This window comes from Ursus americanus, chromosome 2, assembly GCF_024610735.1.
Source record: "Ursus americanus isolate L20-20 chromosome 2, mUrsAme1.1.p, whole genome shotgun sequence".
In the NCBI taxonomy this organism is placed as follows: Eukaryota; Metazoa; Chordata; class Mammalia; order Carnivora; family Ursidae; genus Ursus; species Ursus americanus.
This window is the reverse complement of record NC_142128.1, coordinates 36,613,012-36,631,671: the sequence shown is the minus strand read 5'-3', so window position 1 is coordinate 36,631,671 and position 18,660 is coordinate 36,613,012. Positions and strand designations below refer to the sequence as shown.

The window sequence follows — 18,660 nt, the reverse complement described above, 5'->3', positions numbered from 1 at the left end:
GTCACAAAAGCCCTATGTCCTAGGACTGCAGGAGAGAATATTCTGCAACAGGGACTAATGTGCCCAGGCCAGGAAGCGGGGGGCCACTCCGGCACCAGCCTGGACATGACAGAAGTGAGCCCACAGACTCATGGCCGCATGGGGAAGGTGGGTGGTTGGCAACACCAGGCGTGCTCAAGAGCCCTGGAAGCCGGCCTAGAAGTGAAAACCATGCTTCAACTGCGTGGCCCCTTCTCTGGAGAACACACAGGGCAGACCTCAGAAGGCCAGAGGGACTGACTTTGTTTATTAAGGGAACCAAGAACAGATCACACACCCTGGAACCTGGGTTACGCTGAAAGGTGGAAAATACCTACAGTGATTGAGTGACAAACAGAATGGAGCACAGCACAAGGTCCAAGGCGACCCCGCCATGGTAAACTGCCATACTCTCTGCATGGAATGTTCCAGAACCAAATGGTTTTAGCAGCTGCCCCAAGACTCCGGTGATGACAAAACAGAACAAGGACTCTCTCCTGCTCCCCTCGGCTGCCCAGGAGAGAGTGGATGTGAACAGATCAGAGGCATGACTGTCTTTGAAAGACCAAGTGGGGCAGCCAAGGCTGCCTGTGTCCTGGCCACTTGGGGCTGGAGCAAAGGCAACCCTAAACTCCTGCCCTGGGGACAGATGGCAAGGCTAGTCAAATCCACAGGCTTCCTCACGGGCTGGAGGAGCCTGGAAGATGGGGTATCAGGGAAATATTCCCACACCAGGCCTTCATCCTTTAGAACAGCCGTGGATCTATGAAGGTGACCCCCAACTCACCCCACTGCCCTGCTGACACCACAAGGATTCGGAAAAAGCCCCCCAGGCCACATACTGAGTGTGGCGAGGCTGGAGGGGAAGGTAGGAGGCCAGGGAAGGCTGGGGTATGTTAATACTGCAAGGAACTGGAGCCATTGAGGTTTCCCCGAAGTGAGTTGACAAGTGTCACCGGCTTCACATTCATCCACAACCTCAGAATGTACTCTTATTTGGAAATAGGGTCTTTGGACATGTAATTAAGACGAGGTCATTCTGAATGGGTCGGGGAGCTAAATCGAAATGACTGTGCCCTTAGAAGAGGACACCAGAGCAGAGAAGAGGCAGAGACGGGAGCGATGTGGCCACAAGCCAAGAACACAGGGAATGCTGGCAACACCAGAAGCCAGGAGAGAGGCGTGGGACGGTCTCTCCCGTCATGGCCTCTGGAGGAAGCAGCCCTGTCCCCATCTTGAGTTTGGACTTCTGGCCTCCTGAACAGTGAGAATCCATCCCTGGGGTGGTGAGCCACCTAGGCTGTGGTCACTGGTACAGTGGCCCCAGGACCAAGGTCCACTGCTCCATGTCCAGCCATCACTGCCTAACTCAATGGCCGGACTCTTTCCTCGGCCTGGGCACCCGAAATGTCCCACGGCCATGGGCTGGGCCCCCACCAGGGGCAAAAAGGGTGAGTCTGAAATGCCTTCAGATTAGGGTTCTGGTTCCAAGACAGTAACTCCAGCAGCTTCATGAACTCTGACCTTGAAATTCTGAACGGGTCCCCGGAAGCTGGCAGCTCAATGAGTGGCGGCTGGGCTTTGGCCTGGGGGCCTCCTGGAGCCTCGCCGTGTGGCTCTGCGGGCCCGGCAGGTGCTGCTCTCCACTGTGGGTCCGCTGGTGTTTGTGCAGGTCCGTGCCCCGGCGGAAGCCCCTGCCACAAGCCGGGCACATGAAGGGCTTCTCGCCTGCGTGTGTCCTCCGGTGCGCGCTGAAGTGGGAGCTGTTGCTGAAGCGCTTCCCACACTCGGCACAGGCGTAAGGCCGCTCCCCAGTGTGCGTCCTGCGGTGGATGACCAGGCTGGAGCTCTGGCTGAAGCGCTTCCCGCACTCCGCGCACGCGTACGGCTTCTCGCCCGTGTGGACCCTCTGGTGCGTGCTGAAGTTGGAGCGGTCACTGAAGCCCTTCCCGCACACCTGACATTTGTAGGGCCGCTCCCCGGTGTGTGTGCGCTGGTGCTTGGTCAAGTGGGACGTCTTGCTAAAGCCCTTGCCGCACTCGGGGCACATATAAGGCTTTTCAACGTGTCGGGGTCCTCCTCCTTCCAGAGGCTTCTCAGGCCTGGTCATGCCCTTGCCTGGCTCTCGGTCCTGCTCCCTTCTCATCGACACATCCTCCCCGGGGTCCTCTCCATCCTCAAGTGGCGGCACAAGCCCTGGGACAGAGAAAGCACAGTCCCTGAGGCATTCACGGGGAGAGGGGATGCTTCTAGTAAGATGGCAGAGGCTGGGCGGCCGTCCCACCTGAGGAACACGAGAGTGAGCCTCAGAGCACTTAGCAGGGGAGTGTCAGTCAGACCCTGAACGGAGATAATGAACCACAGCCAGCGGCTTGTGAAACCCTCACAACGCCAGTGAGGTGGGTGCTGTTACTGCCCCATTATAAGATGAGGGAACTGAGGCACAGGGGCGTGAAGGAACTTACCCAGAGTCACTCGGCTAGTAAGTTACAGGGCGGGCTCTGGAGTCTGGGTTCATAAAGTTTAGGTCAGGGTTCTCACCGGGTGCAATGGTGGCCTTCAGAGGGCACTTGGCAATGTCTGAAGACATTTTTGGTTGTCCCAACTGGGGAGAAAAGTGTTGCAACTGGCATCTAGTGGGTGGAGGCCAGGGATGCTGGTGAACATGTATAGCTCACAAGATGACATCGTAACAGAGAATTCTACAGCCCCAGTGGCAACAGTGTTTTGGTGTTTAACCAAACAATGGCACCACAGTCAGGCTAAATAATCTCTCAGGATGTTATGTGTAGATCTGCTTAACATCCACAATCAACTGACTGTAGATAATGCAGATCACCCTCCATACCGTGAGTGAGCCTCATCTAATCAGCTGAAGGCCTTAAGAGCAGAACCTGAGGTTTCCCAGGAAGGGACAGAGGGAGAGAGAGAATCCTAGGCAGGCTTCATGCCCGGCATAGAGCCCGACGCAGGGCTTGATCTCACAACGCTGAGATCATGACCTGAGCTGAAATCAAGCTGGACACTTAACTGACTGAGCCACCCAGGTGCCTCCCCCAGAGAAGGAATTCTGCCTCGACTGCAACACAGAAATCCTGCCGGGGTTTCCAGTCAGCTGGCTTGCCCTGCAGATATCAGACTCAGGACCACAACATCAGCTCTCACTCAAATTTCCAGCCTGCGGTCCTGTCCTATAGATTCTGGGTTTGCCAGCCTCCACAATCCTATGAGCCAATTCCTTAAAATAAATGTCTTAACTTACACACACACACACACACACACACACACACACACACACACACACACCTTTTGGTTGTTTCTCTGAAGAAACCCTACTGATAGGAAGAAGCATCTCAATTCCTTCAGAACCTGTTTCAGGGAGTGAATGGGTATCCGGAGTGTCAAGATGAGCTGAGCAGGAAAGCAGAAGGAATAGTGTTGGGAGGTGAGCTGGGGATGGGGGCGGGGGCGGTAAAGAGAACCTGTGGATGGCCAAGGCCTTGCCAGGAGCCACTCTACCCATGGGAGCCACAGGCAACACAGAGGCTAAAGTGAAACTGGACCAACCATGTGGGTGAAGGAACAAAAGAACAAGGAACCCAGGACAGCTCCAGGCACCTGCCTGGGGTGAGGTGAGCAGCCATACTCTCCCCACTGCAGCTGGGCCCCTGACGGGTCACTAGCAACCCTGGCTTTGCAGGCTGCACTCAGCTGATTGCTAAGCAGACTCTCAGGGAGTGCCCCTGCCCCACCGAACCCACCTGGGCATGGGGTGTGAGTTCCTATTTCAACATGCTCTCCAGTGATCCCTCAGGCCACTGCAGCCTGAGAACTGTTGAACTGGCTTTTGTAAGATGTGGGGAGACATGGAAGATACTGGGCAGGGAGATGCTGGGCCTTGGGTCCCCGAGGCCCACACACAACTGCTGGGAAACGCCAAGCCGGCCACAGCCAGCCTAAGGGAAGGAGGCACCCTCCGAGACCGGCCCACATCAGACACGCCACTGATTAGCAAGTTACCCCTGTTCTCTGGCAGCACGTCCCAGCTGCAGTCCCGCTGAGCCGGGTCCAGGCACTCCCACTCCTCCTGGGACAGGTACGCCGCCATGTCCTCCAAGGTCACTGGCACCTGCTGGAACGCAAGCCACTCAATCCCATGCCACTGCTCCACCACGTGGGCCAGCCTGGTGGGCTCGCCCATCCCTTCCACCTGTATCACAATGGTGGGTCCTGCTTTGCCTCCCCCCACTTCCTCTCTCCAACACTTTCCCTCTCCATATGCTGTTATCTACCCCTCCTCAGGCTCCGCTCACAGAACTACTGAATCCTGCTCCCTGGGAAGACACTGTCACTGCCGTGCTGTCCCACTGCTGCTGGGCCAGAGACAGTGCAGATAGATACACTGTCTGGAGCTGCTGGTTCCACTGCTGGTTCCCCACGGGCACAAGTTAGGCATGCCCTGCCTCAGCTCAACCAGCCCTGAGACCCTAGTGGGCTGTCTTGGGAACCTCAGGATGCCTCTAGGCCAGTTGTTCCAAATCTAGCACCAGACTGACCTAAGCAGATTAAAACCCAAGCAAACAATGTCTAGAAGAGGCAAATCCAGAGAGACAGAAAGTAGGTTGCCAGGAGCTGGGGAAGGGGGAATGGGAGGGGCTGCTAATGGGTATGGGGTGTCCTGGGGAGGAAACCGTTTTGAGGATTGTGATAATGATTGCGTAACTCTATAAATACGCTAAATGCTATGCACTCTAAACAGCTGAGCTGCGTGGTATTTAAACCTCATTAAAGCTGTTATTTTTTAAAAGATTTATTTATTTACTTTAGAATGAGCCAGAGTGAGCATGAGCAGGCGGAGGAGCAGAGGGAGAGAGAATCTTAAGCAGACTCCCCACTGAGCACGGAGCCTGACATGGGGCTTGATCTCACGACCCTGAGATCATGACCTGAGCTGAAATCAAAATTCAGATGCTTAACCAACTGGGCCACCCAGGTGCCCCTCAATAAAGCTAGTATTTACACAAACAAGTAAAGGAGACTCCGATTCCAGGCGAGGGCTGGGGGAGGAATCTATATTTTTACCCAAAGTCCCAAGAGTCTAGTGCCCAGCTGGGTTTGAAGCAATTGCCCCAGCTCACCATTAAGCCCCAGAATCCTCTGGGACACACTTAATAGAAGACAGCATCCAAGAGAAGACTTTCGGGAGGAGAAAGTTGGGGTAAAAGGGCCATTCCACAAGGGAGCACCTCTGAGAGATGGACCTGGCACGGGAGAGAAGTGTTCCCATAACAAGGCAGGAGACACACAGGGATGCTGCAGACCGGGAATCCCCACTCACCCGGGACCAGGATGAAACGAAGGATGTAGCTGATGCCGCTATCTCCTGATGCTGGGAGGCCTCTGGGCCTGGGAAAAGAGCAGAGTTTTCAGAGGAGGCCACAGAGCCCACCTGTGCACACAGTAACGAAGGCCCAGACAGGTGCAACTACTCCCCACCTATGCTCAGCTCCCAGGCAGGAACCTGCCCTTCCCACGTGCACAGAGACCCAGCCTCCTGTGACACCCCCTTCACTCTCCTCCTTCCCCTGCAGGGCTTCTGTCTTCTAGAGTGATGGCTACTCACCCCTCTTTGGCCGGAGCTGGGGGCCCCTCTTTGGTCTGCGGCTCCGCTGGGCTGGGGGCTGCTGGCTGAAGCACCCAGACCCTTCCTGCAGAGACAGCACCTCTGGCCTGGCCTCCACTTGGTGTTTCAAGCACTGTTCTCCTGTCCCGTGGGGCAGTACATCATCAGGGAACACCTCCAGGCCCTGCATGCAGACAGAGATCTATCCACCAGCTCCCAGAAGGTTAGGAGGAAACCCATAAGGTGCCCAACCACTTTTGTCTCAGGCACCCCTGGCCATCCTGTTCCCAGGCTCTGCCCAGCTGTGCCTCACCTCCCCCCTGCCCAGGGCTTCCTCCCCCTGCTTGCCCCCATGATCCTCCACATGGCACAGTCCTCCCTCCAGACAGGCTGGGAGAAGGAATGTGAGCTGGGAAGAAGTCAGGCTCCCAAGTAGGATGGAGTGAGACCTGCTCTGTCCCTGTGTGAGTCTCCCTGGTCTCTCCCCATCACACTGCACTGATGTCATTGTCACACTCTTATCCTTCCTTCCTTGGTGCTCCCAGTAGACCTGGGCCAGGACGATCCTGAATCAGGTCTCATTTCAGAAGTTCACGCTATTGCACGGCTGTTTTTTGAAGTCACCTACCAGCGCTCTGAAACAATCTATTTCCCAATTTCAGAGAAGGTAAACAGGATGAACTTGCATCTCAGAGTTTACTAAGCTCTGCAACAGTATTTGGGACAAGAGAAATCCCCAGGGAACTGTGAAACAAGTGCCAGGGATCCCTGTGTCAGGCTCAACATTGCACACCTCTAAGAGGAGACAGTCCCCAGAGGTTATGGGGTGCACGGAGACAGAGGGAAGCCATGCTAAGAACCCAATGCCAAGGCTGGAAGGGCTGGGAAGGGATCCTGAGTTCTTGTTGGCCACCATGAGAGCAGGATTTGCTTACTGCAATCAGCTCACACTGTGATCAAGTTTGGGGGGATGTGTTTATACTGCTGGACAAAAGAAAAAGCAGTGTGTGGCCAATGGCACTACCACAGGGAAAAAGATCACCTGTCCTCATTTGCCAAATATTTAATCTGGAAGAACTAATCTAATCAGAGCAAGAGGAATTTGTGAGACCTCCCACTCCTCAAATTTTGTTAGAAGTTGGGAGCATGCTCTAGAGTGGTGCTGCCCACAGAACTTTCCACGATGACAATGTGTCCTATGTCTTCGCCATCTAGCATCCAGTACAGTGGCCACTGGCCAAGTGTGACGACTAAGCCCTTGAAATGTGGCCGGTGTGACCTAGGAACAACATCTGACGTTTTATTTAGTGTTAATTTAAAAAATCACATGTGGCTGGTAGCCACTGCATGGGATGACACAGCTCTAGAGAGGCTGGGGGCAAGTGGGGGCTCTAAGCAGGGTATCCACCAGCCCCTGCTTTTTCTTCCCAGTGCTCCTCATTCTGGGATCTCTTCAACACCCAGGGCCCTGCCTGGGAAGGTCTCCAGGCTCCCTCCCATCAAAACCTGTGTCTGACCTCTGCTGGGATGATGTTAAAGAACCAAACCACACAGCTCAGAGAGGGCTAGTGGGGCTACATGTGCTTAATCGACGGGTTTACACCCATCGGCCAAGGCTGAGAAACACTTTGCAGTTGCCTTCTTCAATTCACAGGTGCAGGGAGCCCCAGTTCCCCCCAATGACCAAGGCGGGCCGTGGCTCCAGAGCCCAAGGAATGCAGACCTCAGGAGCAGGAACCTGAGGTCTTGGGGCCCCATTTCCTCACCTCAGGGCCAAATTGCCCCCCACCTCACCCGCTGCCTCTGTTTCCTGGGCTCCCGCTGCAGCCCTTCCACGAGGACCACGGCCTCCTCACCACTCTCCGGCTGCTGCTCCCGCACCCGGGCCTGGATCTCCCCTGGCAGCACCATCAGGAACTGCTCCAGCACCAGCAGCTCCAGGATTTGCTCCTTGGTGCGCATCTCAGGCTGCAGCCAGCGGCAGCAGAGCTCCCAGAGGCGGCTCAGGGCCTCCCGTGGCCCGGCCACCTCCTGGTAACAAAAGAGCCGGAAGAGCTGGCGGAATGTCTCAGGGCTGGGGTCTTCGGACTCCAGGGAGGGCTCCTCTTCCCAGCAGAAATCCTCCTCCACCTTCACAATCAGGATCTCGTCTTGCTCCGGGGGCAGTGGAGGCTGGAGACCAGGTGTGGTTGCCATTGTTTGGGGGCAGGTCTTGCTTTCTTGTACCTCAGGGCTCAAACTTGTCTCTCCCTGTGCCTCTGGCCAGACACTGGAAATGATGTTTGCCGGGCTCTGTGGAGAAACAATAAAATCATTTGGTGCAGTGTTAGGGCTAGATAAGCATCTACCCTTAAGGTCCTGCCCCTGCCCCAGAGCCACCTCACCCTCACTGGCAAAAGAAAAGGGCTGCAGTAAATCAAAGCGTCCTTATTGCTACTCCACCTGCTAATTCCCTCGCCAATTACTCAAAGCCTCGGTTCCTCATTCAAAAAGTAGAGAGAATGATACCCCTACACAGAGGCTTCTGAGAGGACCAAACGGGGTTTTTGGAAAGGGTTTTGCGCATTGCCTGGAACGGGGTCAGAGTTCAAGGAGCGCTGTTTTCATTATTACGGTTGGCCCCTCTGGGCTGGGGTCCCCTTGGAAATATGGTGAGAACCAGGGCCCCCTCTGCCCAGGAGGACGCGGATTCTGTCACGACCTGACCCCCAATTTCGGGCTCGGCAAGCCCCGAAGGCCCACCGGGTACCCCCGACTGGGGGTATTCTCAGTGACTACAACGGCCTCTTCAACTCAGGTGGAGGGTGAGCAGTGGCCCAGGCCGAACACAAACCCAGGCTCCGGCACGGGCCACGGGATAGAGGCTCGAGGTGGGACACCGCGCCCCGCGTCCGCACTCACCCGCAGCGCGGCAGGCCGGGCCGGGAGCAGGACGGCGGGCGCGGGAAGCGCAGCGGGCAAGGGCTGGAGACCTTCCAGACAAGACTGACAAATCCGCACAACGAACGCCCCAAACCACTCCTCGCGAGCCACGGGCTCAGCCCGCTGTGGGCGGGCCCACAGGAGCACTGTGGGTAATGGAGTCCTCGCGCCATTGGACGAGGGGGCTGTCGAGTGTGGGAATGAGTCTGGACAGGCGGGTGCACGGGGGGCATTGTGGGCAACGTAGTCCTTGGACTGCTGGCCGACCCGCTGTAAGGGGTGAGAGGGAGCCCCCGTGGGCGGGCACGGCGGGAGGCATTGTGGGTAAAGTAGTCCTTGCACCTTCAGTCAGCAGGCGAGGGTTTTGATGCTCCGCAGGTTCTAGGCCATTCTCCCCATGTCCTTTCCAACCGCCCTCCCCTGGCCTGAGAAAAGCATACTGTGGGAGGGGGCTTGTGAATTTACATTTCTACTTATATGGTACTTTGTATGTACGAGGCTCTGTTTTAAGTACTTTCCAATTATCAACAATTCATCTTTCAAACAACCATGGGAGGTAGGTACTATTAGCCATATTTTATAGATGAGGAAAGGAGGCACGCAGAGGTTCAGTGACCTGAAGGTCACACATACTCAGTAAGTGGAGAGCTGCGATGAGGATGGAACCCAGGCATCTGTCCTAGTCCACACCTCCTTAATTTTAGAGACTAGGAAGTGAAGACCCAGAAAGTGACTTCCTTGGGGCATCTTGGGTACCAACTGCTTGTTTCTCTTCTTTGTTAGTTTAATCAACAAATATTTATTGGGCTCTGCTTTGTACCAAGTGGGCACCGTGAATAGGGGGTGAACTAGACAGATGGTCCCTGGTGTTGCTGTCCAGCCTTGGGGAGACTAAGCCCCTGGCCCTTTAAGCAGGTAAAGGGTCATGGTGAGGGTTACCTGCCCAGCACATCATAAGTGCTCCATAAACATCATCACTGATAAGGACCAACTCTGGCATCCCGGACCTAGCACCTGACCCCATCCTCCCACTAGCTTTTCTTCCCATCCTACTCTATTCTCTCTCATGTTTCATTTTCCCCACTATATCCAACATGCAGTTTTTATTGTGAGCACGCTGAGCAGAACAAGACACTGGGCTGCCCATGACTGATTTTTGGACACTGCCCCTTCCTGAGTGGGAGGCATCTTTAAGGGCAGATTTCAGGACTGTCCCAGGCCTCCACAGTCTTGTGGTGGGGCCTGAAGAAAGGACCAATATGCCTCAGTTTCTCCTTCAACATGGGGTTGCTGGTCAGGGATGTTAGAATGAACTAACACCAAAGTGTAGAGCGACTCAGAGAATTGGTGCTTAAGTCCAACACAAGAGGCCTGCGCTCAGTCTGCTTTGGGAGGATGTGCAAGGGGGAACTTTGAACAAGTCACGGGGAGTATGTAGCAGGGGAGGGAAAAGAGAAAACAAATAAAGTAGGAAAGGGAAAAGGAGGAAAACAGAAGAGGCTGATGGAGAATCTGAGGGGAAATCAGCAGGTTCTGTAGCACTGCCTGACCATGATCTGATGCAGAGGGTGCTGGATTCTGTGTAAGGGAGCAGAGAGGTGTGGGGACGCCAGCATTTCCAAAGTTGTGCCATGTCTTCCACTTTCTAACTGCCTCCTGGTTAGCTGTGGGGAGAGGCATCTTCTCCTCAGAGCCATATGTACAGAAGTTAGCAAGTCTATGTAGTGACCAAGGCCTGGCTGACATAGCCCTGGCCCTCTCCTGTCTGGGAAATTCTCAGCGACTACAACCAACAGAGATTTAAAGGACAAATTTCTGCTTTGCTCAGGATTTTGTGTTTGTTTGTTTGTTTAGGATTTCTGTCTTTTTTAAAAGATTTTAGAGAGAGAGCGCATGAGTGGAGGGGTAGACGGAGAAGCAGACTCCCCGCTGAGCAGGGAGCCCGACAAGGGGCTGGACACAGGGCCCTGGGATCATGACCTGAACCACCCAGGTGCCCCTCAGATTCCGGTCTTAATTCTACTTTGTGGGAGACGCAAACATGTAGTGCCTAACAAATGTAAATTAGGATGAATTTGGGCCTCCACAGACAAACACCCAGACCAGGGCTTCAAATCCCGGTTCCACCACTTATTAACTAGGTACGCCTTACCCTCCTCACCAATAAAATGGGGATTGCCAAAGCTCCAACTTCAGAGGGCTGAGGGACTGTGGGATTAGATGAGATTATGTTTGTAAAGCACCTGTGACAATGTCCAGCACATAACAAATGCTCCTTAAGCATTGGCTCTAGCTTCATGACTTGCAGCCGCAATGAGATGAAATACGTGGGTCTCCGTGTGTGGGTCTTGGAGACCTGGTGCCGTGGAGTTCCTGTAAGAGGTCCGTGGGTCCACGAAGGCCCCAAGCATTGTTCATAGTCTGAATGAAAAGTATTTATAGTTATATACACATATCATTATTTATAACTGTAGCTTGTTTTCATGGAGTCTATAAAACAGTTCAAGTTAAAATGGTAGCGTCATACTCACAGAAGTTTGCAGCACGCACATATCCTTCTCTGAAGACAGAGGGGAAGATCGCTCAGACCGATGACACAGTTCCAGCATCACATACGAGGCATTGATTCAGCTCACATTTGCTCTTATTATTTAATTGTGACAGGGAAAACAGGGTGTACAATCAAGCTCTCCGAAAGTTGTCATCTTTGGTAGCAATTTCTCAATGTCCGAGTGACTGAGAAACAGAAACTCAATATGCAAGTCAAATAGTTTAGCTAATTTGACTAAATTCTCTAAGAGAGTCATCAGAGAGCTACCATGCCCCAAAACTGATATATAATGGGTATTTTATTATACTTTTAAGATTTTTTTTTTTTAATATTAGAGGAGATAGAAAGGGCAGAGAGAGAGAGAGAATCCTGAAGCAGACACCTCACTGAGTGCAGAGCCTGACTTGGGCCTCCATCCCAGGATCCTGAGATCATGATCTGAGCCGAAACTAAGACCCAACTGAGCCACCCAGGTGCCCCTACAATTTTTCTAAGGCCTCCATGAGCCAATAGTAAAAGCTAACTTTTTTTTTTAAAGACTTTATTTATTTACTTGTCAGATGGAAAGAACACAGGCAGGGGCAACAGCAGGCAGAGGGAGAAGCAGGCTCCCCACTGAGCAAAGAGCCCGATGCAGGACTCGATCTCAGGACCCTAGGATCATGACCTGAGCCAAAGGCAGATGCTTAACCGACTGAGCCACCCAGGGGTCCCAAAGCTAGTGTTTTTTTTTGTTTTTTTTTTTGTTTTTTTTTTAAAGATTTTATTTATTTATTTGACAGAGAGAGAGACAGCCAGCGAGAGAGGGAACACAAGCAGGGGGAGTGGGAGAGGAAGAAGCAGGCTCATAGCCGAGGAGCCTGACGTGGGGCTCGATCCCATAACGCCGGGATCACGCCCTGAGCCGAAGGCAGACGCTTAACCGCTGTGCCACCCAGGCGCCCCCCAAAGCTAGTGTTTTTTAAGCACTTCCTAAGTCCAGGGGATTTTTTTTTTTTACTGTGCTACTTAAATCTTCACAATGACTCTCTTGTATAGATATCAACATGACTCACGTTTTCATTGACTAAACTAAGGCTCAGAGAGGGCATAGCCCTGCTAAAGGCCACACAGCTAGAAAAGTGAAAAGCCAAGTCAAACTCAGGCAGGTCCACTCCTGAGCCTGCTGCACCAACCACTCCCCTAAGGTTCTCCTGAACACTAGCCAGGTAATCACAGCCCTGCCTTGGAATAAATATCTGAATGATTTCTTGGAAGACTCTGGTCCTGCCACAAGGTTATCCTTTGAGGGGGCCACTTGGGGCCAAAATACCCTCTGATTTTCTAAACACATTAGGCAGATCTGCTTGGTTCATAGAGGTGCTCAGTAAATATTTGCTGAATGACTAAATAAATGAATGAGAGGAATTTCTTCTTCAGACATTGACGTCTGCTGCCCAGCCTTATACAAACTTAATTCACAAACATGATGGTGGTATAAATGGAGACAGACAATACCTGTGCCCCAGAGGATACTTACTAGGATTAAACGATCTAGTACATTAAAACACTTTACTCTAGGGTGAAAGCTAGAAGCAGTCAGTAAACATTAGAAACATTAGTATTGTTAGTATTTTCATGAATACAAAGGACGAGGGAAAAGAGCGCTTGCTGAGAATGCTGGGAAATCTCTCCTTGGAGTCGGCCTATGTTTTGGTTCCATTTTTAAATCTGAGACAGAGGAGAGGATACGTTAGTTAACAGGGAGGCAGGAGATAGCCACTGTTTACACCCTCAACCACCCAGCATTTGAAACTTTGTCTTACCCCTATAGCCAGCAGGCCAAATGAGAAGCAGTCAGGTAAGAACAGCCTTGCAAAGCATGACCATTCCTCCGAGGGAGAGCTGCCTTCAGGATAAAAGAGGCTGGAGTGTGGAGGAAGAAGGGGGATTCAAGGACCACCAGGCATGCTTGGAAATCCTTACTCATGGGGACGACATCTGCTAAACTGTTTGTGGTCAGCCCAGGCATCACTCAGAATGGGTGGAAGATTCACACGCTCCTTTTGGGAAACACGGTGCCTTCGTCTACTCAGGCTGCCATAACAGCATACCACAGAGACTGGGAGCCTTAGACCACACACATTTATTTCTGGCTGGAAGTCCAAGATCAAGGTGTCGGTGGATTCGGTCCCTGATGAGAGCTCTCTTCCAGCTTGCAGACTGCTACGTTCTGTGTCCTCACATGGCAGAGTGATCCCTCTTAATAGGGCTCCTCTTCTTAGTAAGGCCACAGTCCTATCAGGTTAGGGCCTGATCCATATCACCTCATCTAACCTGATTACCTCCTATAGATCCTCTCTCCAAATATAGTCACATTAGGGGTTAGGGCTTCAACATATGTTTTGGGGAGACATAATTCAGTCTAGACCCCCCAAACACTGCCAGTCCTTAGAATGACCCATGATGCTCCTCGGTCCTCAGACCACCACCCAGTTCAGACCAGGGCCAGGGAGGGAGGCAAGACTGGCCTTTCAACACAGACAGCTGGCACACCCAACATTCTGGAATATTCATGCTATCCACAAAGAGACTTGCTCTCCCCCATTTTTCTTAAAACATGTGTCCATCTTGGTCTTTGGTACTGCCACATAGGAGAGTGACATGAGCATGGGGATTCTCCCCCACTACAAGAGACACACCTGGGACAATGGCAGCTGCTTCTGGAAGCCAGTGTCAGGGATGTGGGGAGCAGTGGGGGACGTGGGCCCATGCTGCCAGCTCGTCTGACTGAAGAAGTCTGATATCTGGATGTTCAGGTGAAAACTAATTTTGAATGTAGACTCAAAGTGGTTTTAAGTCCTGTGTGAGATAAACAAAACACATCAACAAGTTTCTGGGCTGTGTCTGGCACACACAAACAAAATAACAGGTGGTGATAGTGTTATGAAGAAACATGCAGCAGGAGGAGGGGTTCTAAAGGCAAAAGTTGTTCAAGATAAGAGCAAAAGATGCCAAGTGCCCTAGGCCCACCGTCTATCTAGGAGATAGAGACCTTCAGGTCAATGCATAGCCCCAAGCTTGTCCTGCTGGTTTCCTCCCTCCCTTCCTCCCTTCTCTCTTTTCTTCCCTCCTCCCTCCCTTCCTTTCTTCTCCTCCTCCTCCCCCATCAATGCATAGCCCCAAGCTTGTCCGGCCTCCTTCTTTTCCTTTTTTCCTTTTCTTTCTCTCTCTTGCTTTCTCTTTTTCTCCTCCTCCCCCCCTTCTTATTTTAAAATATTTTATTTATTAGAGAGAGATCGAGAGAGCGCGAGAGCATGAGCAGGGTGAGGGGCAGAGGGCGAAGCAGACTCCCCGCTAAGCAGGGAGCCCGATGGGGAGCCTCATCCCTCGACTCTAGGATCAGGACCTGAGCCAAAAGCCAAGGCTTAACGGAATGAGCCACCCACGTACCATGCCTGCTGCTTTCTGAAATAATACTATTGGTCACCAATTCCTGAGCACCTGGCAGTACACACTTGCTCTCCGTCTGTTCTTAATTTAGTAATAATACGGGTAGTGTGCTCTTTACAGGTAAAACCCCTGACGCTCCGAGTTTTAAGTACTGAACCCAAGGAGGGTCACACAGCCGGGGAGCAAAAGAAACGTCTTTGATTCCAGAACCCCGGCCCCGAAGAACCAGGCTAAAGCACGCTAGACCGCAACAATAACCCAGGCATCCTAAGGTCTGACTCGGTAGCCACACTTGACTCTGTCTCCTTGTCCTCTTTGGCTGAATACGCTCTGCCCCGTTTCTCCCGTCTGGGACGCGCCCAGGGAGACCAGGAAGGGGCCTCAGTCCAGGTTCGAGTCCCGCCGCTGCCTGGTGGCTGCGACCGTGCGCCGCACACAGTAAGAGCGCAACTAAGATGGGAACCCAGGGCCCGGCCACGCACAAGCCACCCACAAGCACCACCAATGCTGCAGCTTTCACGCGTCTTTCCCCAAGGCTCGCGCGAAGTCCGTGCCCGCCGGAAGCGGAAGTCGCCGGAGCCGGGGAAGAGGACCGGACTACACTTCCCAGAGTGCGTCGCGCCGCGTCGGGGAGGCGAATACCTGAGCGATTCCGGGGTGCTGTGGGGGTGCAGCTCTTCCTTCGGGGTCTCCACGGGACGCGGCTCTGCGAGGGCCTTGAAGGGTGGAACTTCATCCTCAGGGCGGCCGCGTCCAGGTAGCTGAGGCCGGGCCAGCCCCTCCTGGGCTCAGCCTCAGTTTCCACATCTGTGAATGGGGACGTTAGCCGTTCAAGGTTGTAAAAAGTTCAAAATCGTTGATATATATATTTCCCAAAGCATACTGAGTGCTCCCATCTGCTAGGCGCAGACGTTACTGCAGTGGTTAGCAGGCGCTTGTTTTCATGATATTCAAACTCTACCGAAAGATACTGCCTTGATCTTTGTAACTAGCATGGTGATTTTTTAAGATTTTATTTGGCAGAGAGCACGAGCAGGGAAAGAGGCAGGCAGAGGGAGAAGCACACTCCCGGCTGAGCAGGGAGCCCGAGGTGGGGCTCAATCCCAAGACCCGGGGGATCATGACCTGAGCCAAACGCAGATACTTAACCAAATGAGCCACCCAGGCGCCCTTAGCATGGTGATCTTTAACAGGCGTTCTTAATTTCATACGATTGATTTACCAACCTTCCTTGGGTATCTAAAAATCTTAACTTCCCCTTCTAGAAGGAGAATAGAAAGCCCTCACATGCCACAGAACAGTAGTTAGACCTCTTGCGCAATCTTTAAGCACTGAAAGCTGTAAATAGGCACCACTAAATCCACAGGGAATCAGGCCACTGCACCGCCTCACTGATTAACAGCCCCCTGTCCCTTTAAAACCTTCCTGGCTAGCAGAAACCAGGGAGTTGGCTTTTGGACAAGAATCCACTTTCTCCCCAGGTGGCTGGCCTCCTGAATGAAACTCCTTTCCAATCAATATTCATCCCTTGAGTATTGGCCTTTGGAGGGACAGGCAGCTGAAGTTGGGTTTTGGTAACAAGAGGCATAAGGTGACAAAATCATTGCACAAGTAATTTAGTCGTATTTTTGGTAAATCCTGCCAAAGAGTATAGAAGAGGGGACTTGATCTCCTTTGGGTTCAAGTGACAGTTGAGTGCAGGTGTGAGGACAGCATAGAGTTAACCTAGGGAGTTGGGGGAGAGGGTTCCACACAGAAGGAAAAATAGGTGTGAAGATCCCGAGCAAGGTCTGAGAGATTGGGGTGCATTTGAAGGACAGAAAGGAGACAAGCATGGCCCAGGTGCAGGGGGGTGGGGGAAGCTTGGGAGATGAGGCTGGAGAGGTGAGACCCTGCAGGAAGGCCTTTGGAAGTTCTGAAGATTGAGGCTTTTATCCTAACAGCAATGTGAAACCAATAGAGTTTTGGGTTTCAAGCAGGATAGCGTCGTAGCAGGGTAGAAGTTTTGGGGAGTAGAGATCTCAGGGAGAACAGAGGGAACGGTGAAATCAGCTGGAAGCTCACAGAGTGGTTCAGAGCTGAGGTCATACTAGCAATGGTGGTAGTCACAAGGCATGCAGCTGACCGAGATTCCTGAAGCAGAATTAGCTGGGCCTGCGGGCTAATTGGGTTCAGCTGAAGGAGAGAGAGCAAGAAAAACTGATTAGTAAAATGGAGATCATAACATCTCCTACAGCAGGTACCATTTTGATTAAAAGAGGCAAAACAGAACGCCTGACAAGTAATAAAGGCTTAAGATGCACTAATTTTGCAAATAGTAAAGACTACCTCAGAACAGTGTTGTTTGGGGACGCCTGGGTGGCTCAGTCCCCAGGTCATGATCCCTGGGTCCTGGGATTGAGTCCTGCATCGGGCTCCTTGCTCAGCGGAGAGCCCTCTTCTCCCTCTGCCTGCCGCTCACTCTGCTTGTGCTCGCTCTCTCTCTCTGACAAATAAATAAATCTTAAAAAAAAAAAAAAGAACAGTGTTTGTAATGGCAAAAGATAAATGTCAATCAACAGAATGATGGATAAATCACAAGAGATGATGTTGAGCAATAGTGTCACTTGCTTAAAGTGACAGCATGATACTATTTCCATAAATTATGAAAACATGTAGAACATAATGTATGTGATTTAGGGATATATACCTATGTAGCAAAAATGTGAAGAAATGCTTGGGAATCAGATAAACACCAAATTCAGGATGGTGATTGCCCATGGCACTCGGGGCAGGGGTTGGAGAGAGATGTGATGGGTAAGGCATGCAGGGGGGAATAAGCTGCAAGTTTTAATGTGCTTTTCATTTATTTTTAAAGTTTTTTTTTTTTTTTTGAGAGAGAGAGAGCACAAGCCGGGGGAGAAGCAGAGGGAGAGGGAGAAGTAGGTTCCCCGCAGAGCAGGGAGCCCAATGTGGGGCTTGAGCTCAATCCAGGACCCTGGGATCATGACCGGAGTTGAAGGCAGACACTTAACCGACTGAGCCACCCGGTGCCTCCTAACGTGCTTTTTAAACAATGCGCAGTGGGTTGTTTGCTCAAGATTCTTTCTCTCCTCCTCTCTCTGTCTCTCCCCTGCACATGCTCTCTTTCTCTCTCTCTCCAAAATAAATAAATAAATCTTAAAAAAAAAACCCAACATCAAAATAGTTATTGGGAATTTACAGTCTTGAAATATTGAAACCTAGCAAATGTTTCCATGAATGATTTTTAATAAGTGCACTGCTAACTTGTATACTGTTTCTATTTCAATTGCTTTAAATTTCTCCTTACCTTCTAAGATTTTTATTTGAGGTCTAACATATATCAAGTAAAGTGCACAAATCTCAAGTGCATGATTCAAAGAATTTTACAAATCAATATCCTTGTGTAACTTCCACCCAGATCAAGATATGAGTCCTTTTCGATGCCTTAGAAGGCTCCCTCAGCCCCGTCCCCAGTCGGTACTCCCAACTCTGGCTTGAAACCACAAATCTGATTTCTGTCACCTTAGATTGATTTTTCCTGTTCTTGAACTTTATAAAGGGCATCCATACGGTACTTCTATTTGCTGTCTGGTTTCTTTCACTCATCATTATGTCTGTGAGATTCCTCCATGCTGCTGCGTGTATCAGCAGTCGGCTCCTTTTTGTTGCCAAGGAGCATTTCGTTGTATGACTCTTACCACAGTTTATCCACTGTCCTGTCACTGAACATTTGCAGTTTCCAATTTGGGGCTGCTATGAACATTCTTGAATAAATTTGAATACCTTGCATGTAATCTGGTTGACATTTTAGTGTACAAGTATATGGGAATTGATTTTGTGATTCCCCTTGGGGAAAAAAAAAAGCTCACTATTGTTATTTAATATTATGACTGTATCATTATGACATGAACCTGCTTAATGTCCTGCACAATGCAAACCCCCCCCGCCCCCACCACAGACACACTTACAGAACAAAACTGTTTATCTACGCACAACCCTGAGGCAGGGAGTCGTTGCTATTCCTGTTTCACACACGGGGACATTTATTCCGGGGTGTCAGGTGACTTGTGTAAAGTCCTGCAGTTTAAAGGGGGCAGAACCCTTGCTTGCT

General features: G+C 51.5%; 1 protein-coding gene across 9 annotated transcripts; it reads right to left on the bottom strand.

Annotated features, from left to right (window-relative positions):
- Window positions 1–269: 269 nt before the first annotated feature.
- ZNF500 (zinc finger protein 500) lies at window positions 270–17,009 on the bottom strand. 9 transcript variants are annotated; one of them, XM_087870853.1, is made up of 9 exons: window positions 16,875–17,009; window positions 15,189–16,721; window positions 11,095–13,955; window positions 10,807–10,984; window positions 7,436–7,933; window positions 5,642–5,825; window positions 5,357–5,424; window positions 4,039–4,150; window positions 270–2,214 (listed from the first exon to the last, which is right to left on the bottom strand). In XM_087870853.1, exons 4-9 carry the CDS (start codon window positions 10,825–10,827, stop codon window positions 1,529–1,531), a joined length of 1,569 nt encoding a protein of 522 aa, XP_087726979.1. In that variant the 5' UTR covers window positions 10,828–10,984; window positions 11,095–13,955; window positions 15,189–16,721; window positions 16,875–17,009; the 3' UTR covers window positions 270–1,528. The 9 variants fall into 9 exon arrangements, with proteins under 9 accessions (XP_087726979.1, XP_087726989.1, XP_087726971.1 ...); XM_087870863.1 differs by lacking the exons at window positions 15,189–16,721; window positions 16,875–17,009 and adding an exon at window positions 15,040–15,104; XM_087870845.1 differs by lacking the exons at window positions 15,189–16,721; window positions 16,875–17,009 and adding an exon at window positions 14,547–15,095.
- Window positions 17,010–18,660: the final 1,651 nt, after the last annotated feature.